Raw genomic sequence first — 22,712 nt, 5'->3', positions numbered from 1 at the left:
AAGAGATGATATTTCACCCCAGGGCGGTTAGATCACATGGCCCTGTTTTAATCAGTGATAGTCTAGTTGAGCAGGTGGACTCATGTAAGTATTTAGGCATTCAGATGGATAACTCTTTAAAGTGGAATGTTCATGTTGATTTCTTGTGTGCCACACTGGCCCAAAGACTGCATTTTCTTTGCAGACTCAGATTGTTTGGTGTGAGTACAAGTGAGATGTTGACTTTCTATAATGCTGTCATGGGAAGTCTGATCAGATACGGACGGGATGGCAGCAGGGTTTGGCTTTCTGTCTGTTCAATGTAAATCTAAGATTGAAAAAATGTTTAAATGTACCATGAAAGTGATTGGCATGAAAAATTACCTGTCCCTTCAAACTATCTTTGAAGAAATTGTCATCAATCAGGCATAAAAAAATCTTGAAGGACTCTTCTCATGTTCTTTATTTGGAATATGAATTATTGCCCTCTGGAAGACAGTTCAGAGCTAGCAGATATAAAAGTCATCGCTACAAGCTCTCCTTCCTCCCTACTTCCATCTCTCTGCATTAACATAATGCTCTAGCATGGGTGTTGTCTTACTACTGCATTAAATTTATTGTGACATTGCTTTTTAATGCCACATTGGTATTTTATTGTATTACTGGTATTCTGTTGTGTCACTGGTATGCCACAGTGGAACTGTTTTTTTTAATTGTTACAGTTGGTATTTTATTGTATTATTGGTATCTTGTTGTGTCATTATTATGTCACAGTGACATCGTTTTTTTATTCTAACAGTGGGTTTGTTATTGTAATATTGGTACTTTGCTGTGTCATTGGTATGCCACAGTGACAGCTTTTTTAATGTGCTCTCCTCAGGCAATTTTGTCAACTTGCACCAGGGGAATGTGCAATATATTTTACAAACTGTTTACTGCAGGGAAGCCAGTGCAATATTACTGGGCAGGCGCAATACTAACTCTACCTGCAAGTCTCTCTTATTCTGGGTCAATGTGGACCATTTATCTGCCTGTGTATTGCCTGTTTGTTTTTATGATGAATGCATTGATTGTGAGCAGCGCTGCACTTATGTCCATGACAAATTTCCCCTCGGGGACAATAAAGTTTATCCTTATCCTTATCCTTATCTGTCAAAACAACCGTCAACGGCCTCATACTGACATGTGTCTGTTAAGTTGGAATGATCATTGTTACATTTGGTCCGTATCTGTAAGCTTTGAGAGAACAGATGAAAAACTGACAAAAATTAACGCAGAGTACGCTCAGTTGAAAAACCTTCTAATCCAAAAAGCACTACTTGAACATACCCAAAGTGAGATATGAAATTAGATTCAGCCATTGGCTGGGAAGAACTGTTGCTTGTGGCAGGTTGCTGTGAGGCTGCTTTTCTTTTCAGTTGATTTAGTTTATTTTCTTTGTATAGACTTACCCATGGCTCAGTATGATTCTCCTTTCATAAGCTAATGTTGCAATGCAAGTCTTTTTACACTAGAGGGAAGTGTAGTATCATTTTGTACATCTGTCCTGATGTTTAAGGAATGACATATATAAAGCTCACTCTGCAGGTGTCTGCTTTTTGTTGTTAGTATTGTAGAGACAGATTATGTACACATAAAATACAGTCATTAAAACACCTAGTTCAAGGTTAAAATCTCTGCTGTGTTTTACTGAAACTGAAACAAGTATAACAAGAAATATTTTACTTACAATTCCTAAAGTTTTAAAGTCATTAGCTTTTTTTGTATTAACTCTTCAGGCAACAGTTTACATCTCTGAATGTTTGAAAGACAGTCTGAGCTGACTGCGGTTAATCAAAGGTTGGCATTTGCTCTATTCATGGATCTTCTTAAGTAAATATAGAAGAGCACAGTTTATAATCCTGCTCTCTCCCTGCTCCTTATTCATCAGGATGTATATTTATTAAACAGAACAGACTATCAGTAAACCAGTGAAACACTCCTGTATCTTCTCTGTGTCAAATCTCATGCCGCCCACTTCCCTGGCTGCTGTCCAGCTTCTGCAGAAGGACAAAGAGAGTCTATGAAGAGCACTCTAAATGAATTCCCTTCCTATTCTTACTTTTTCATAAAAACGAATAACAATTCTGGTCAGCTTATCTGTGTTTGAAAGACGTAATTATTTCTGCCCTGGTCTGACATGAAAAGAATCCAGCCTAATTGTGGTAGGATATGAATAATTTCATCATATCTAAAATAGTTTTTATCAGCCATAATAAAGTCTTGTCCTTTAGAGAGCCACTTACAGACTTGATGAACTGTATTTCAGAGCTCAGCGCCTCTCTACGGAGCTCCAGCTCTCCGTCTTTATGGATTTCCAGCTCCCTCCTCAGCCTGGGAAACACATGAAATCTATGTTAGAAGCAGAGGGATTAGTTAAAAAAGGAAACTTGTAATGTCAATCTTTATGAGTCATTATTAGATTTCTCTGTATAAAGTTAAAACCCAGTGATGCCATTCCTTTGCATTTGCAGGAAACTTTCACAAGTTTCTTAAGGGATGATTAAATATCAAAATATATTTCAAACATAAAATCTAAACAAAAGGAAATAGAGACTTCATGATGAATAATGACAACTCCACATTTAATCATTTTTCAACCTAGAGCCTGATTTGTCTGACCTGTCTTATCTGTAGGACAAAATTGACAGCCAATATTTCAACTACTATTAGCGTTTCCAAAGTATATTTCTGTCACTGTAAGAATTTCTTCTTGTTCATTTCATGTATGATGTCCTCTTTGAAGCAAAAACTAGTGAACAATCTCCCCTTGCTTGTACCTTTAAGTATTGAGTGGTGTCTCTGTATGTGCTCTAGAGGGGAAGAGAGAGAGGGGGAGAGAGAGAGAGAGAGAGAGAGAGAGAGAGAGAGAGAGAGAGAGAGAGACATCCTCTGGTATGTTGCTGTAGCAAATACAGTGACTTGGGTGCAACACCTTTTGTAAGTTATGGCTATTCTTACACCAGTGCTTCAGTATTTTCAAGCAGCTAATTTGTGCTGATTACATTCTGCATTATTTTATTTTTTAATTGTCTGTGATGCCTTAATTTATTAATAGCTGTCTCATATACAGTATGTGAAGATATCCTTTTGTCATCACAGAATTGCAAGTGAAACACTGAAAAAACAAACTTCAAAAACAGCTGGCAGAACAAGCAAGTCAAAAGGTACAGGTACAAAGGAAGAGAAAACATAAGGAACGGTGGGGCAGCCTGCTGTGTGTTTTAAGAAAGAAGACAAGCAAAGGTATCTTTGACAAATCAAACAAAACTGATGCAAGGTGAGGAGACAATACTAAATTTATCGGTGAATGGACTCTTAAACGGCTAATGCAAAAATTGATGTAAAAATTTTTTACAGACCTCAGGCATGACTGACAATGTCAGTATATGTTTAATGAAATGTGAAGAGAGTCTTAAAACATATAATGCTGAAAATAAAAATTAAAGTTGATTTTAAATATCACCTTTTTTTTCTATCAAAAGATGCTTTACAGCATCCAGAACCCTCAACACAGTCGGCAGCAAATCTAGCTGAATCACAGCCAAAGCTTGGCACACACTTCAAGAACTTTTAAATCTGAATTCATTTTGAGAATTTGAGAGACCAAACATGACGGCAAACAATGACAGATTCAACTGTTTTGTTCGCATAGTGTGGTGTGGAATGAGAAAAAACGACTCATCATACCACTCACTGAAAGATTCAGTCACCAAAAATACTCTCAAACACAAATGATGTGGTTAAACGTGGAGTGGGGTCTGGCTGACCATTTGTGGCCCTACATTTCTAACAGTCACTCTCAAACACTGTTTATCTGAGACACCATCTGACACAGAAAGGAAGGGCCGTAATTTGCTTTGTTAGCTTTAGCTAAAGCTAACACGACTATGCTCGCTACTTAATTAAAGTTACTACATAAGCCAACATAGCTAGGTAAACTTTAACAGCGTGAGCTTTCGCAAATGTTGCTTGAGCTACTGTAGATAGTAGATACGGAAATAACAACTTAGTAGCTTATGCAGCTGCTTTGTGAGCTTAGCTTTAGATTTGTTAACTACGTAACTCTTTTGCTAAGTTAGCTTTAGCAGCATGAGTCTTAGCAACTTAGCTATGCAGATAATGTAGATGTGTAGCTGTTTTGTGAGCTTAGCTTTAGCCACATTAGCTCTGTCGCTCCATAGCAATGTAAGATACACTGGCTGAGTTGGAATCTTTTTATGGTTAAGTTTACTTTAGACTTTTATTTAAGTTTTAGCGCGCATTTTTGTTCTAAGACGTATGGCGTCTCAGATAAGCAGTCTGTGAGAATAGTCGTCAGAAATGGACAGTCTGCAGCCAGACTTTCTTGCAAATGCTTTATTACAGTAAAGAAGCCCAATGTGGCTAGCTGTTAGCTACCTGCTACCAGCACTGCAGTAGCAGTTTTGGTTCTCTCTTGGTGAGTTTGATATGTTTTACAGTACATGCTTTACACACTTGTTAGTTTGGCACAAACGGGCAAATTGATCTGCCATTGTAAGCTGCCTTCTTCACTTCCTGGAGGATCTTTACAGTTCCTGTTGTCACAGAATATTCTCAGGAACCTATCTCACCCCAGTCATTCTTGCTTTGAACTGTTGCCCTTGGGATTAAAGATCTATTTCATGCCAGAGCCATAACTGCACAAAACAGCAGAAACTTGAAAAGTTCGTATTGTGTATGAATGTGTCTGAATGAATGAATTTTTTTACTTCTTTTGATTATTTATATCATAGTTTTTCATGCGTTTTATTATTTGTACTGTTTCGTTGCACCTTTAAGGATTATATTTCAATGTCACTGTACTTGTGCAATGAAAATGAAGATACTGTATTCTGTTCCATTCTCTTATTCGTTTCTGACTTCCATCTCCACGTTTACCATCATTGCCATGGCTGTTTGTTGTGCTTACCTCTTCGTCCACCTTGCCTCCTTATCAACTATAGTTCCATCCCACATGATTGAAAATTTATGATACTGTGAAATATCATCTAAAATGATTTATGCACTTATATATTTACATTTGAGAGCTGGAGTCATATTTATACACAATGCAGGTAAACAAAGGCTTGACTTTATTCCAAGTCATGAAACTCATTACAGTAGCTGTCACATGAGTAATAGGTATTTTTTCCTCTTTACGATGGTATGGATCTCGTAAATTCCATATTTGACAAGCTCTCTTTCACATGTGCTGCTTTTAGTCTCTTTTATCATTATGTAATGATTTATGGCACACACTCTAAATCAACCAGCTAAATGACCAGACAAAGGAATCTAATGAACTACATAAAAGTAAAAGTTTGACGAGTCATACTGCTCTGTAACTGCATGAATTTTTTCCATCTTTTTTCTTAGAATCCGCAGCTGAAAAGAAAGAGGGATATAAAACAGTGACACTCAATGTTTCCTTGACTGATGAGCTGCATCTTCTCCTCCTCTAACAAGCTGCAGTCAGCATTGTCAGGTCCTTTTTATTCCGTATTTGATTATGTTATCAGTGAGGCCTTGGAGCACAGAGGTGAGGGTATACAGAAGCCCCTGAGGGACAAATTACCGAACATAGAGGGAACTGACAGCAATAAATCAAGCTAAGACTTTTCTCTTACGTTGAAATCATCCAGCAGGAACAAATCTAAATGGTCTGCAGAGATACTGCAAGAAGAGCAAAACAATGCTCGATAAAACGCCTCAGAAGTGTTATGATAATACTTAACATTAAATTTGAGCATGAAAAAAGACATTTTTCTCTTTGTAAACAGCCTGAGTCAGCACTTCCTTACAAATCATCAAATAGTGATGATGGATTAGACTTCTGATTTTAACATTTACCCTAAGGTTTTGTTCACAAAGCCTTAAAATAAGCAGCTCTGAAATTCCCTTATACAAAGTAGATCAAAGATTTGAACAACAGAGGAAACAGCAGTCCCTTTGTTGTAGAATAAAACACAAACTCTGTATTTCTAAAATTGGTTTACACTTTTATATCATGAACCTACATAAAGCTATAACCCATTTCAGAGCACTCAGAAAAAAAATAAAGCTGCATCTTTGTCCAGGCTATGGCATTTCATTTCTTTGATTTGAGTTACATGCCAGGTGTTCCAAGGGTTGAACACAATCTATACTTTCTTTTTTTTATTGGAAGTTCATGAGGCAATAAAACAACTAAGCTTAAATTACATTCACACAGCAGTGTCTTAAACTTTCCACACCCCTGAAGGACTAAGAAATCTGATTTTTAGGGCCATCATACTGTGAGGACTCCAACAGCATAGAAACACAGAATGGCATTTGGATATCTGCAGTTTCTGCAGTTTAAAATTTGATTTCTGCACTGCAATGACATCTTCAAATGAGCCTTCAGAAATAATATAGCAGTAATATATCAATGAAGAAAATCCTACACATCCAAAAATCTCCACGACTCCTAAATCATCAATCCCAAGCACTGAATATTTCAGGTATCCTTCTATGGCGGCAGGAACCCTGTTTTGCACACTGAACACTTTTTAAATGGCTGTAGCACTCATTCAAATTGACATGCATTCAATTTCCAACAATCAATGAGCGGAGAGTTAAATCTGCGTTTTAAGGAGACGCTGCAGCAGTTGAGGACAGGATTGATGGTTTCAGTTCCGATGGATGATCATAGGAATGAGTGAGAGGAGGCCCCTCTCTCTTCTAAAGCCTCGTCCTCAGCACTTCCTGAGGCTAATAAGCCCGGGGGGTAATGAAGGGCCGAGTATGTTTAATGAGGCTGATGGATGAACAGGACATGCTACTCACATGCATGATTTAAGGCAGCGCTTTGGGAGGGTTCAGAAATGGACTAGATGAATATGTAGAGGCAAAAGAAGACAGAAAAATAAATAAGAGAGCAGGAATAACAGAAATGGGAAGAGAGGAGTTTGCCATAGACCCATTTTATATCTCATCCTAAAAACAAGTCTTTGATTAAATGCTGAAGAAATTGGTGACCTTAAAGGTGTCAAAATAAGTAAGAGTTCAAATTAGATGTAAAATTCAAAGCATACCAATCATCATCTTAAGTTTTTTTTTTTTAATCACCTCACATCCACAGTATTGTAGAGGAGACATTATCCAAAGTAGTGGCATCAGCAATAACAATGACCCTTCCTTCCCGGAACACTATTGATCTCTAGTCTTTAATCACATAAAGGAAGTCTCTTTGTGGAGAAACAAGGTGGACCCACCAGTCATGTTTTAATAGAGAAGGTTTCTGATTCATGACACACAACTGGCTCATTTTCAACTATGCCACACAGATGATCAGGTGTTTTAGTTTGCATTGATAAACTTAGCACAAAAAATTAGTAATTTGTGTTTGGTAGATTATTTCTTTGTTTTAACAATGCTGTTTGATAATAATCTCATTTTTTAAATCTGTTTCTTCCCTTTTAAGTGGTGCCACATTTGTAAGTAACATGCATTTGTGGGATGAGCAGCAGAGCTGAGTATGTGGGTTGCACCCATGAAAAATTTTCCAAATCTTCTCTATCAATGCCAAACAGCTTATTCTGCCATTGACTCCTGTTTGGTGGATTGGATGATTGAGGTCTGAAGAAACAACACATATTGTCAAATTAACATGTTATTTATTCAACAAACAAGAGCCTGTAGAAGAACCATACACAGCCACAACAGCCTGACTCTCATGCTGGTCACCAGCCTGCTCACACACTGCTGTGGGATGGCATCCCATTCTTCAACAAGCATTTATCGCAAATCAGCCAGTGAGGTTGTGTTGGTCACTCTGGCATGAACAGCATGCTCAAGCGGATCCCACTAGTGTTCAGCATAGCGTTGTTCACATCTTCTTCACACTTTGACGCTATGATCGAACTGCCTTAGACAGAATCTGGACTCATCGTTGAATATAACACGTGCCAATCAGGCACCTGATTGTCAACACCTGGGTAGGGGTGGGCGATATATCGAGTATACTCGACGTATCATGGCTTCTGCCACACACGATGTATAAAATGACTATATCACGAACATCAAGCATTAATTATGTGGAAGTTTTGAGCCTTCAGCGTGCATTTCTCCCTGAATTTTCCCTCCTCCCGTTGTCCCTGAACACATCTCTCACGGCAGCGAGCTCACTCCCCAGCCCATCCAGAAAATTCTCCTCTGCACGTGCACATTTTTTTATCAGTGGAGGATGGAAGCATGGGAGAGGGAAGGAGGTAAACACTATGGGTAAAGAGAGCAGCGTGGCGAGTTAGCGGCTAGTTAGCTGTGTTCAGAGACACACAATGAGAAACAGCGGTGGGTCTGTCATCTGCCAGTTGTTCAGCTTTAAGAAGGAAGAGGTCAAACTCACACAGAAGTCCTTAAAATCGCTGCAAGATGATGCTGAAATAACAGTGGCAGTAACACGACACGTCGCTAAAGACACAACCCCAGTGTTGCTGAAAAGCCAGGATTTAAAAATCTCATAAAGACACTCCACCCAGGATATGTGATTTGCCTGGGCGCAAGATTTTTGCAGAAAACTCCCTGCCAGAGTCGTACATGTCAGAGAGAAGATGGTCCAGCAGTGGACAAATGTGATCCACTTCTCCACTACTACGGAGCCTTATCTCAGCCTAACAGTTCAAAACATGACAACTCAGAGTTAAAAAATTCCTGCCTCCAAACGAGCTTTCTCCCCAATGATCACACAGGAGAGTTTCTTGAATAAGGTCTAAAGATGCTCTTATGTTAAGAACTTGTCAGAAACTGGTCCAGCGTTCATCAGCACAGATAATGGACTAATATAATCACAGCTGTTAGCCTGAATAGTGTACTAGACTGCAGGGTTTTGGCCATCGGCTGCTGATTGGTGAGTTTTGTGTAGGTTTGCTTCACCCGTAATGAGGAAAATAATTTCTTTATAATCAGCAAGAAAAAAACATAACACAGGAAACATTTCAGGACTGTCCATACACTATTAAAGACCAAGTATTTCACGATTTATGTATTTTTGATTTATTAGTAAAAGTTTGAATTAAGTCTTTTTCAAAATAAGCTGTAGCCATAACTTAGCAGCTTACAACAGCCAAATACCATCCCTTACTGACAACAACGAATAGTCCATACTTACAAGTGCTCCGCTAACTAGACCAGTGGTTCTCAACCTTGGGGTCAGGACCCCCTTGGGGGTTGCAAGATACTGAAAAGGGGTCACCAGATGCCTTTAAAAAAATATATATGTATATATATATATATATATATATATATATATATATATACACTGTTTTTTAATTATACTGTTGCCATTTTACACCAATTTTACCAATTGTTAACTCTTTTTGTATGACTTTTAATGCAAATTTTGTTAATTTTAGCACATTTTTGACATTTAAAACCCATTTGTGTCAATTTCAAACTCTTTCCATCACTTTTTTTTGCCTGTTTTTGTCACTTCTAAACCAATTCTTGCCACTTTCTTCCTATTGTTGCCTCTGTTGACCCATTATTGCCACTATTAACCATTTTTTTACACACCTTTTGCCCATTTTAACCACAGTTAACCTATTTTTGCCAGTTTATATCAAATTTTCATCCAATTCCACCTAATTTTCACAAATTTTTTAGACTTTAAAGCCAATTCAGCCACTTTTCAATCCCCTTTTACCACCCTATGTGCCCTTTTATGCCACTTTAATCCATCTTTGGTTATTTTTTGCCACTTTTAACCTATTTATGTTCTTAAAAAATCCAATTTTACCACCTTTTCCACCATTTTTTGCCATTATTAACCAATTTCGACAATTTGAAATGTGTTTTTAATAAAAGTTATTTTCATTTTAAGAAGGCTATTCTCTATTCAGCTGAATAAATAAATATATTTGTTGCTTTGAGAGTGGTTATTATTCAGGTCAAATATAAAATATGGTTATCACAGCTTAACTTCACAATGGACCATGATTTTGCTGACCTCCATGGGCCCCCATTGTGGCTGGGTCCCCGAAACCTCCCCCTTTATCCCTCCTTTATCCTCTGTATGGGCGGCCTTGTCTGCACAGGACTATTCTTGATTGTGCATGGCTGTGTTCGACCACTTTCAGTTACAGCGGGGGTCCCCTGTCTCTGGCCCCTTTATTTTGGGGGTCACAGGCTGAAAAGGTTGGGAACCACTGAACTAGACACCCACATTAAAACTGCATTTCAAATGAAATATGAGCATTACCGTCAGTTGTCCAATATTAGTCCTCATGATGATTTCAACTGTAACCTCCGCTAAAGAAGTAAATTCAACCATCCTAGTTTACTGGGAGTAGTACTGAAAAGGCAAAAGCTCCACATCGGATATTTCAGTCCAGTCCTCTTCTCATTGACGGCTTATCCTACATTGTTGCTGCTTATTAGACCAGGACACCCAGAGCAATAACAACTAGTGAAGAGAAAGACAGATGGAGCCTTCGCTATCAGCCCCAAGCAATCCATACTGTTCTGCACAACCTGATTCTGTGTGCAATACAGTTCCACTTTATCAGAGAATTGGTCACAGGCAGATTTACCCACTCATCAAAGTCCACTACAACTTTACATGGCGTAGACCTCTCTCTCCCGGCTGCTGCATCGGTGTTTAAGCCGCTCAGCTGTCTACAGTTCCCTTTGTTTCAGCGTCTTTATTACTTGCAGCGATGACCAACTCAAAATTCCCCTATATTGCTGATTATATTAACCCTTTCCCCACTGAGTGTAAAAATGGCGATTTGGACATATTTTGTTATTATGGCTGTAAAATAGTCAGGAAATGCCCTTAGTATGAGAGCTTTGGTCCCTTTTCCCAGGAGTATTTGAACTTGACTTTTCAACATCTGGTTAATGATTCTTGCACATTATATGGAATTGTCAGCAGTTTACAAGAGGAAAAACACAAAAAACGGATTTGTTTTTCATGGCTTTTATGAGAAGAAATTTTGTTATTGCTCATGAAGTTTTGATTTGACATTTGAAATGTGAACCTATACATTTTAAGAACAATCACCAGTCACTTTTTGAGTCTAGGACTCTGGGTGTGCAAAACACAGTGCAAAAGATAACTATATACATAGGCAACAATTAGTGCAAATAAAGGTGGAAAAATGCATTCTCAACATTCTCAAGTAACATATTGTTATTGCACATGACAGACACACACAAATGCCACTATCTAACGCTATTTTTTGAAAACATAACTCCACTCTTGCTCGCTCTCCTTTTACTCTCTTCCTTCACTCTCCTTTTCTCACTTGTCTTCTGCCAAAGCTACCGTTTTCATGATGCTGTTCAACATTACCATAACATATATACCACACATCATATATTGCTGGAAATCACAGATTCTCAGCTCTCTGTCAGCGTTAGAATTTTTTAGACTGAGCAAACTTTAGAGGAGTTATAGTGTTGAGGATCCGTGTAGTGGTCTTGCCATACTTCTGGTGTTTCGCTATGGTGTTTTGCTATGAATGCCCACATCATATGGTTGCGAGTACTGCAATGAACCATATATGTGCGCATGCCCATAATTCTCAGCTTTCCAACACTGTTGGAATTTTTCTGATCGGACAAACTTTGACAGAGTTATGGTAATAATACTCCGGACATATAAAACACAGCACTGGTGCTGGCTAAGTAGGTAAAGGGTTAAGCCTTTGGTAAACCAGGGAAATCTCACTGAGATTAAAAGTCTGTTTTCCAAGCGTGTTCTGGTAAAGATTTCCCTGCATAGTTACCAGTAGCTATGAACTCCCTCAGAGAAAGGCTCAGTTTGATGGCATCTGTTTCAGCTTATAAATATATCAACATTAATAAGCCATGTGCTTGCTGCCTGAGTAGATGAACAACCCCAGGTAATACAGAAAATAATATGTAAGTATTCAGTTTTTACTTATCTGGTCATTGGCGTATTTTGTGCCAGAAATCTTGACATCATTTCAATCATTTTTATCTGCTGGACATCCGCCTGTGAAAAAAGCCAAAGACTGGCAAATGTTGGTTAATGGAAACTCTGCTTGACCCCGTTTTCAAATATTTATTTGCAGTTTTTTGCATAAAGTATTAGACAAAGCTTGAGTGGCATCCAGTGTTAGTTTTGACAGTTATTTTTAATTTTAGTCTTAGTCTTTGGATTAAATGCCTTTTAGTGACATTTTAGTCATTTCTACCCTTTATAGTTTTAGTCTAGTTTTAGTCCATAAAAAAGAAATATATATTTTAATACATAAGATGTTTTTAAGTTAAAACATGCTGTAAGATTCCACACACACAAAAACAAAGTGTCTTGTTGCTTTTAAGAAGCTGGATAAGCATTCAGTGTAAATACTTAAGTCCCTGCTCCTCATTAATTTTCCTTTACAAACCTTCCTGCATCAATCACATTAGCCCCCCCTCTCTTCCACTTGTTGATTGAATGAAATACGCTGCGGATCAAAGCATTAATTAAGCCAAATGGTCTTAATGCTCTGTTATTTACACTTTCAGATGTGGACTCCAGCCAGCAGGATACAGAGAGAGAAACACAGTTTATTCAGCACTTCTCACAGCACGATTCACTTCTGCTTGTCATAAATAACACCTCCTATTTATGGGCCCCGAAGACTGCTGTGCTGACTTGTGTCAGCACCGTGATTCTCTTCCAGTGCTTTTCTAAGTGTTAGAGTGACTGTAGCCATTAGTGCTACTCCTAAGATTATTTTATATTATTTTTCCAGTCAAATTATGGAATCCAAAAGAGCTCTGTTCAGGAGAGGGTAGAAAATGGACTTTTGTTTACAACCCTCAAGTAATCATATTCATAGCTGCTCAGGAAGGTATATTCAAATTTACAGCAAGATCCAATGAAATTCAGCAAAAATAATATTTTTATTTTCTAAATGACTTTTTTTGACAGTTTTTCTCCACATTTGCTTTCTCTCTGAAGTTATTCTTAGACATAATATCATACAAGTAAAATAAGTGCTGCATACGATGTCTATCTGTATGATAAAAACCTGCTTTTGTATCCGTACCGCTGATGACACTCACCTAAGACAGGTACTGTCAGTGAGAGGTTTCTGACTGACAAACAGGCCCTCCGCTTTCAGAGATTCTGTCATTGCCTCAGCCTCCATCAACTGCTGCTCCAGGTCTGTAGTCAGGAGTAATAAATCAAACACAAAATGACTTCCCTTAGACAAGACAGACACATGCTGTGGGTACATTGTTACAATATTTGCTGAAATGGCAAAGACAATATGGATGGACTTACTATGCTTCCCAACACCACCAAGGCTTGAAATGATCTAAGGCCACGTTTACACAGAAACAATCCACTGAAAACTGAACTGTTCTTCATTTTCCATTTCAATTATTTTGTAAAAAATCTGTGTGCAGACAGATGCATAAAACTGACTAAAATGCTGAGGTATACATGTCAGGTCAGTATCTGGCAGTCTGACTCTGAAATGAAGCAGAGTGTTAGGTGTAAAACTACAAAAATGGCCAACACAAATGTTTATATAAACAAATTACGATGCAAGGTGCTAATCCGAGTGACCCTTAGCTACCCAGTGAGTGAATAAAAAGTGAGCAACATAAACAGAACTTGGGAGTCTGCCATTGTTGTTGTAGTCCCCCCACCTTGTGCATGGGAATTAACTGGAGCTACTATGCCCATGTCCGAAAAGCCTTATTGGTTATGGCCATTAACTGCAACTATAAAGCCCATCAGTGTAAGTCTCTGTTTTCAGTGGGAACTTCATATTGCCAGTTCACATGCAACAAAACTAGAGGTAGTTTAAATAGATTGAACTCTGGTGCCAGTTTTCAAAGCTTCCAATTTTCAGGCATCCAAAATGTAAGCAAATAGCTAAAACACAAAAAAAGGTTGCTTTTATCGGATAAAATTGTTGAGTAAACATGGCCTTGCTATCATGCTGTAGCTCATGCTATGTACATTTTTTGGTCTTAAAATGATGGATACTCCCATACAACAGCTGGAGGAGATTGGGTGGTACTGCATTACCATTAAAGCTAATACTACTGTTATATTTATAATAAATCCTTTCGAGCATGTGTCTATTTCCAAAAATGGAAATGCCAAAAATGGTGACAGAACTTCTGTGAATGATGTAGGCTTTGTTTGTTAAATGCAGAACCTACCCCAAAAAAGTACCAATTTAGTTGGTAAAGCTATGTGCCATGTGTTGGCATCACACCATGGTCTTTGCTTAAAGGGATACTTCAACATTTTGGCAAATTCACCCATTGCCATAATCCCTATAGTCTTACCAATAGGTTTGTTACCTTTAGTTGCTGGTGCAAGCTATTTTTAGATTGGCGGTGCTGAGTTAGGAGCTTCTCTGCCAACACAATGGATTCTTATGGTATCCCAGCTTTCCTTCATCAAACTCATCAAATACACAATCCAACAACTCCGAAACACTCTCGTGGACAAGTTGTGACCTGCACATTCACCATGCTATGAAATAATAACGTATAATTATGTAACATTACGAAGCAAATACTCTGAACTATTTCTTGAGTAAACCACTGGGTGGAGTGACACAGTGCAGCAGCCATGCCTGGAGTGTAGTTCCGGCTTTGCATTTAACTTTAAAACATCTCCGTCTTGTAATGTTCCATGATTATTTCATAGCGTGGTGAATGTGCAGGTCACAACTTGTCCACGAGAACGTTTCGGAGTTGTTGGATTGTGTATTTGATGAGTTTGATGAGGAAAGCCGGGATACCATAAGAATCCATTGCATTGGCAGAGCAGCTCCTAACTCAGCACTGCTGATCTAAAAATAGCTCACATGGACAACTAAAGGTAACAAACCTGTTAGTAAGACTATAGGGATTATGGCAATGGGCGAATCTGCCAAAATGTTGAAGTATCCCTTTAATTCAAACTGGTGAGTGTCCTTATTGGTTTTCCTTTGACTCAGTAAAAGAAGGATTTTATAGAAGGACTGAATGAGACGTGTGCAGAGGTTGGCTCTTAGCTTGCTAGCAAGAGCTTGGTCTGAACTGCTTCTTTTATTATTTCATTTTTAGTTACATGGCAGTAAAACCATATATTGGAGGGGAATTTTGCAAAGATTTAATGGCATTAAAATCGGATACCATCCAATTGTAGATGACACTGATATCTGCCTTAGATATAATGACTTAAATCTCCTAAACAATCACAAACTCACATGGGATCCCATGATAATAATTGAACATTTTTGGATTCAGGATTCATGTTCTAAATGATTGTGACAGTTTTCTCCAATAATAGAGAATGAGAAATAGGTGTATAATGAGATGGAGCCAGTGTAGATGCCGCAGAAAACATTCAAACCATGAGCCTAACTTAACTGATACCATATGTTCTCGTGTGATCAGTCAGAACAACATCATCCGATATTAGATGAACATTTGGTATTCACCTTTATTCAGGTCTTCCAGGCTCTTAAGTTCAAGCTGTAGTTCTCTCTTCTGCTCCTGCATGGTGCTCATGTGACTGTTCCTGCAGCTCATCTGCTCCATCTCTGATCATAGAGAATAAGAGAAGAAACCCGCTCAGAACTCCTGAAAAGTTGTTTAAAAATCAGCTAGGAAGACAAAAGGTTACACTGAAAGTCTTCTGCACACTATAATAGTGCTTTATTTTATGGGGAATGCAGTATACTACTATACAGTGTAACCATTTAAATCAGGGGTGTCAAACTCAAGGCCTGGGGGCCAAATCCAGCCCATTAAACAGTTAAATACGGCCTGTGAGATCATATGATATTTCTGTTATAACTGGCCCATCGGTATGCAAATTTTCTCAAGTATAAAAATGTGAACTTATCCTTGATGCTTTAAGATATCCTTGTTGGGTCATGAAATCTGAAAAAGTAAGGAGTAAAAATATTTAGATATAAAGTCAGGAATGTGGGAAAATAAATTCATTTGTGTTTTAATTTCATATTTTTTTCAATTTTGCATCTCACAATTAGGACTTAAACTTGGGATTTGGGCTTTTTATTTTGTACTTTGAGCTTTTCAACTCATAATTTTGACTTCTTATATAATATTTTGAGCTTTAAGATTCATAATTTAAAAATTTAAAGCATGTTTTGACATTTTTAACTAATTATTTTGTATTTTATCTCATATTTTCATCTCCTTACTTTGACTTCATAATACCATAGTTTGACCTTTTAGACTCACAATTTTAAATTTTCAATCATATTTTGACTTTTATTTTTATGATTGCAAATTTTATTTCATATTTTGATCTTTTAAACTCATAATTGTGACTTTCTTTCTAACAAATTTGCCTTTAAAACATCATTTTTCAATTTCATGTTTTGACTGTTTTGGCTAATAATTTCACTTTTCTCAGATTATGAGAGTTTAACCTCAATTTTCTTTTATCATTGGTGCAAAGGTTTTTGATTTTTTTTCACATTTTATTACTGATGAAACAAGGTTGACAGTTTATGGTTATAAAGGTGACCCTGTTAGGCCCTCAGGTTAGACCTGAATCCAGAACCTGGCCCCTGCTGTGACTGAGTTTGACACCCCTGATTTAAATATAATGCTTGCTTCAAGGACACCTGTCTTCGATGGTTAGAAAAGCTTTACAGTGCGAACAATATCAAAGTATAATCAGCCATTTAAAGTTGCAAAGATTCAGAAAGCATACGTTGCACTAATTAAAACCACTGCAATTTTTGAATAAATAATTTAAACACAATTGCTGGTTGTTAAACTAAATTGAAACAATTAAAAAAACAGGCTGTTACACCTTTAGAGCTCCATTTTTGAAACCTCTTTAGGCAGCATGCTGGTTTATGAAGACACAGGCAGCCAAGTGCTGTACTTTAATGCTTCTTATCTAAAAAACAGTTCTGTTCAGTTTAATCTTTCACCATTCTGTAAAAAAAAAAGTATCTAAAAATTTTGGAATTTTAGAAACATTTTAGAAAAATGTTCCTCAATGTTAAATTACAAAGACTTTGAATATCCCATTTTATACAGTACATAATTTCATCAAAAGATTCAAAGAATCCTGAGAAATTTCTGTGCACAAGGGACAAGACTGTAGGTCAGAGGTGTCCAAACATTTTCCATTGGGGACCAAATACAGAAATATATAAGAATGGTGGGGCCACTTTCATATGCTTCACCTTGACATTAAAATGAGTGAAACCAATCTATTGTAGTTTAAGATATGCTCAGTGATTGGGTATGCTTAAATGGCTAGTTGATGGCTGAAAACGCAAACAACCCATCATTTTTAAAGATGGGGACTTGGGGAGGCAAGTCAGATTTCAGGGGGCCCTGGTCGGCTCTGCCCACCACTGACTCCACCACTGTAACATCATTGGTGCGGCTGTTTGCTGCTGTAATCCATTAGGGCATTATAAATCAAGATATCTTTATTATTTTGGTTTGCCATTATGTTTACTATTTATAGTGTTGTTTCAGTTAAGTCCTTAAAAAACAGCATAAAAACTTGTCAAAGTGTTTGTTTACAGTGTTTTTATGGAAGCACTGCTTTGTCCTGAAACTAAGAATAATAATACAGTCTGGCACAAGTGTCATTTGCTGTTGAAGACCATATTTCATTAAATTCGAATAATTTTTGGGGGCCCGATCAAAAATGTGCTGAGGGCTACATTTGGCCCCTGGGCCATAGTTTGGTTACCCCTGCTGTTGGTCAATATCGGATGCTCTTTATCTTTTAGCCCTCAGGTGGCACTGCATTAAAAACAGGCATTATTCTGCACTGAAAATCACTGCATGGGCTCAGGAACACTTCCAGAAATCCCTGTTTGACAACACAACCAGCTGTGCCATCCACAAATACAATTTAAAGCTGTATCATGCAAAGAAGAAACCATATGTGAACACGATCCAGGAATGCCGTCATCTTCTCTAGGCCAAAGTTAATTTAAAATGGACTGAGGTAAAATAGATAATTGTTCTGTAGTCAGTTGATTTAAAATTTGAATTTTTGGGGGAAACCACAGACGCCAAGTCCTGTGGACTGAAGAGGACAGGGGCCCTCCAGCTTGTTATCTGGCAGAGTTCAAAAGCCTGCATCTCTGATGATCTGGGTCTGCTTGTAGGACTAATAAAGGAATATCTTGTCTTATCTTAAAAGAGGGGATGCTATACATTGGTAAACATCACCCTGTCTCTACTTTTTTGGGATGTGTTGCTGCCAACAAATTTCAAGTCAGCTAATACTTCGCATGTAATGGGAAAATGTCTCAGTCTCAACATCTGATGTGCTGTTTATGTTCTATTGGGAACAAAATATGGGTTTTTAAGATTTGCAATAACTACATTTTGTTGTTATTTACATTTTACACAGCTGCAGCGCCCAAACTTTTTTGAACAGAGAAGCTGAAAATAGAAAAAGAGTGAATGATCATTCAACAAAGCAGACAAACGGTACAAATCTGACAGCAGAGTGTACTTTCTTGCAGATATCATCCACATCAGGCTGTAAAAAAAACTACTATCTCATCTGACATGTAATAAATGACCCTGTTAGATGCAGCCATTTGGCCTCAGACTATGGATATCATGGCAAATGCTGAATACATTTACACAATTCCACATGCCTCTCCACCCACAGCTTATCAACAAATGTAAATGGTCTGTTGGGGAGGGTGGATGACCTTTGATGTGCGCCAAGTGAATGAAACTCTGTTGCTGCTTTAAACCAGTGGTTCTCAACTGGTGGGTCACGACCCAAAAGTGGATCGTAAAGCCTGTTCCGGTGACTTGTAAATCTGTGTCAGGAAACCAAATATGTCAAAAAGCTGTGTACATAAAACCCTAAAGGAATACACATTCAAACGTGTATTTGTTAGGTTTTCCTATGATCACAAGCATATTTAAGTATTTTCCTCCAGATGTTTCTTTATCCATCTCCTTTTCTTTGAATAACACCATGGGGTTTTTTTCCAAGACAATGAGGAAATTCCTTGAAAAATTCCCAAATTACTTTGCTTTCTCTGCAAAATGAAGTAAACTGAGCAGTCTATCTGTAATGTTGTTGCTTCTTAAACACGTTTGTTTTATCAAGTCTCTCTGGTCAATTATGTTCTGTTGAAGTAGGGCTCCAAAATGACACATTTTTCATTAAAAATGGAGATTTAAAGTTGGAAATTAAAGTTTAGCATCTCCAAAAATTTTGGTCATGATTTCTCTTAAAGAAGTGGTGGTGGATATTGATGACTGACCAGTTGAAAACCAGTGTTTTAAACTGTAATGAAGCACTGATTTGCATTTCTTTTCTATCTAATTTACATTTCTATAGTCTGGGAAAGAGATATGAAAAGAATTGACGAATAGGTTCAGCAGGAGCTTCTATTCATTTTCCCTGTATTCATTTATGAATCGAATTACTTTTTCATTGGATCTGTTTTACTAACTTTCTCCATCAAACACCCACAAATCTAAACCTGATTCTGGTTCAAATCACACTTCTTGTGCATTGTATTGATTTATTACTTCCACAACTCATTAACATCATTACATACAATCAGTGTTGGCTGTGACAACTGTATAATTAAAAGTCTCCTATGACCTTGGTGTAACAATTCCACCTTCCTCTCCAGGTCCAGGATCTCAGAGGTTGTTTGGTTCTTGGACTCTATCTCTCTGTTCCTTGTGAGACTGAACTCACTGTTAAACCTTGAAATCTCTTGCAGAAATGTTTCCTTTTCTTCTGTAGACTCCCTCTTTATCTTTGCCTGATATAAAAGAGACAAATGATGAGTAATTCTCCTTGGGATAATGCTAATATATCTGCTTGTGTGGCTGCAATAGGCTCTGCTGATACTATTACTAAAATTCATGATACAATGCTGATGAAATCTTTACCTTGAGGACAAGGAAAGAGAGTATTTTACAATTCTACACAAGTTTAACTATCGTTCCTGTATTCAGTGTACTTTCTCACTCTTACATAAGCTGATCATTTTCAATCAGCTCAATCAGTTAGCTGAGTACAGCCATCTCTATGTTTACATACTTGTAACCCTGGCTTGTTTTTGTTCCATCTGACTCTTCCAAATGAGAGCGTGGGTCAATTTGCGTACACCTATGTTGTTTGGACTGTAAAGTTGACAAAGTATTCAGGGCGATACAAGTAAACACTGGCTCAGATTTTAACTCACTAGATGTTCCTGGAGGTGGTTCTTCTGGCCCAGCAGCTCCTCATTTTTCATCAACATCTGGTTTTCTTGTTTCTTCATCAGACCATGCTGCAGCTTCATCAGTGACAACTGCTGAGCCTGGTGTACAATAGGACGTATGAGAATTTTAAACTCACATTTTGACAGATGTGCTGGAAACTCTGATTCTTTGTATGTCAAAGACATGGTTTTTGTATGTTTATTTTCCTGGACCATCACCCAGTTGATTACATGGTGTACCCCAAAACAGAGAGATTACTTAATTATATAGGAAGGTAAATTTGTGTAGGATGGTTTGTAAATACACCTCAGGCACGACTTTTTGTACGGTTCTTAACCTATTATTCCAGCTGTCAGTGAGGAAGAGAGTTTATTGTTTCTTACACGTAAGCTGAGGAGCACAGCATGTTTCCAGTGAGCACAATTGGCTTCAAGTTTTCTAAACACTGTAATTATCTTAAGACAGCTCTCATAAACGGTAAAGCATTACATCATGAGAGCTGTAAACACAGCCTGCATATCTGTATGATGTAAACAGTTACACCATTTTATTCTGCAGGGTCAGAAAAGGTATCTGAACGGTGTGCTCTCACGCTGATCGTGCTCAGACATTGAGTTGTGTGCAGCATCCTCTCCAATTAGAGCTAGTAATTTCCTCTTTTGATCAGATGTCGACTTTTACGACAGGAAGAAGTTGGCAATATTTCTGAGGGGTCAATGAGGCGGCCTTTGACATCATATCTCACACATGCTAAAAGGTTTCTCTAATGTTATCCTGGGGAAATTAGCCATTGATTTTACAGTGGCACTTGCAATTTGCACTGTTGATGAAATGAATTGGAGAGATTAAGTGTTTTCAATCATAAAGCAGATCAACTGATCAATATGCCAATATGCACTTCTTAACCCTGTGTGTTAATGCAACTTATAACTTACACTGTTTCAAGGTAGTGCAATTGTACTGCCTCATTTTCATATATTCTTACATTTTACGAGAAGTTAACTGTGTACAACTACAAAAATATACATTCTTTAACCGGGGGGGGGGGGGGGGTAGGATTAGTCCTTTTAGGGGTGCTCAGCTCCTTTAAAATATGACATGTAGGCCAGAGTTGCTTGAATGTGTTGAGTACCCCTGCTAAACCTTTTAATTTAATTTGACAGTAAATGTTTACCTATGTATAAGGGTTGTAATTAACAATGGTAGCATGCAGTAAAATGAGTTGTGGACAAAAAAATATTTTGTGAGAAGTGTTAATGAAGGCTGGAATGTGCTTTTTTTTTTTTTTGCTCAAGTGTTCATTTCCTACAGAGTTAGTTGATATTCAGTTATGCTACTAAGACAGCTTTTCACCATAATGGGAAACTCCCCTCACTGTTGAGCCACATTTAAACATCTAAACCTTAATACTTACATATAGAAAAGGTTTTCAGTTTAAGGTATCTAATTTAACATTACATATATACCCTGTATATACTTACTACTTTACAATGTGGACTAAACCACAGTGAGAGCGTAAAGGCTTAGGAAAACTTTGCAGATCAGACTTTCCACAGTATTAAACTATTCTGAGATGGCATTTTTTTGTGAGCTGTAAACCATGATCATCGAGATTAAAAAATCACTTTGCATGAGACGAGTCTACAATATATGTAAATTTAACTTTCTGAAGTAAATCATGATAAAAATGACATCTTATAAGACATTTATATATATGTATTATCTCTTGAAAAATAAACCACCCCCTTTTGCTTTTTCCTGCCACATATTCATCCTGACATGGAACAAGTACTATCATTAAGGATTTTGTACAAAAGACTAACACTTACACCTCAGATTTAAATTGCATGATATGCCAACATAAAATTGGGGATCAAGTTATGCAAATATTAGGCTGTTCAGTTATAACCTATACATATTAGACCAGAACCATTCCCCTCTTGTGTACTTACACTTGCTCATAGTTGAATTAAAAGACAACCACAGAGTACTAAAATCATGGTTTCTCCTCTTGCGTCCATGTATATTAATAATTTAGCCAAAAATATAGAAGAAGACATTACGATATGTCCTTACCTTTTTATCATGCTCTTCTTTGGTCTTTTCAAGAATTTCATTGGTGCTTTTTATCTGCTCATGGCATCTGATAATGGCTACTTTTGCTGTAAAAACAAAGTTGGAAATTATTAGCTTTTAAACACAACATAGCACCACCACAATCTTGTTAGTATCACAACAGCTATGTCTAGGACCAGAGACTGTGCTGTTTACATAATGGGAAGACAACACGATTTATAGCTTTTAAATATTAAGTGATAGCTTTAGCTACAGCACTTTACAACACACATTACCTTCTTGAAATTTGTTTGTCTGATCGGCTAACTGTTGCTCAGTTAGAAGAATTTGCTGAAACAGCGAGTCTAGACTCATCTTACGTCAAAAGCAGACTTCAGTGTAAAGTAAAATCCGTCTACAAAGCTAGCATGAGAGCAAAGACCTAT

At 37.5% G+C, this 22,712-nt stretch overlaps 1 protein-coding gene across 2 annotated transcripts; it reads right to left on the bottom strand.

Moving 5' to 3' along the window:
* Positions 1-1,582: 1,582 nt before the first annotated feature.
* ccdc172 (coiled-coil domain containing 172) lies at positions 1,583-22,699 on the bottom strand. 2 transcript variants are annotated; one of them, XM_041790111.1, is made up of 8 exons: positions 22,563-22,699; positions 22,288-22,373; positions 20,193-20,309; positions 19,601-19,766; positions 15,453-15,554; positions 13,063-13,165; positions 2,265-2,370; positions 1,583-2,018 (listed from the first exon to the last, which is right to left on the bottom strand). In XM_041790111.1, the coding sequence occupies exons 1-8, from the start codon at positions 22,639-22,641 to the stop codon at positions 1,977-1,979; spliced, it is 801 nt and encodes a 266-aa protein (XP_041646045.1). In that variant the 5' UTR covers positions 22,642-22,699; the 3' UTR covers positions 1,583-1,976. The 2 variants fall into 2 exon arrangements, with proteins under 2 accessions (XP_041646045.1, XP_041646047.1); XM_041790113.1 differs by having other exon boundaries at positions 1,585-2,018; positions 2,265-2,352.
* Positions 22,700-22,712: the final 13 nt, after the last annotated feature.

This window comes from Cheilinus undulatus, linkage group 6, assembly GCF_018320785.1.
Source record: "Cheilinus undulatus linkage group 6, ASM1832078v1, whole genome shotgun sequence".
In the NCBI taxonomy this organism is placed as follows: domain Eukaryota; kingdom Metazoa; phylum Chordata; class Actinopteri; order Labriformes; family Labridae; genus Cheilinus; species Cheilinus undulatus.
The sequence above is the reverse complement of the archived record's forward strand: the minus strand, read 5'-3'. Positions and strand labels throughout refer to the sequence as shown.

Coding starts and splice junctions, on each gene's coding strand:
- ccdc172 (XM_041790111.1), bottom strand. CDS start 22,641: ATGAGTCTAGACTCGCTGTTTCAGCAAATTCTTCTAACTGAGCAACAG. Junction 22,374..22,562: donor GACAAACAAATTTCAAGAAG/GTAATGTGTGTT, acceptor TTGTTTTTACAG/CAAAAGTAGCCATTATCAGA. Junction 2,019..2,264: donor AAATACAGTTCATCAAGTCT/GTAAGTGGCTCT, acceptor GTCCTTCTGCAG/AAGCTGGACAGCAGCCAGGG.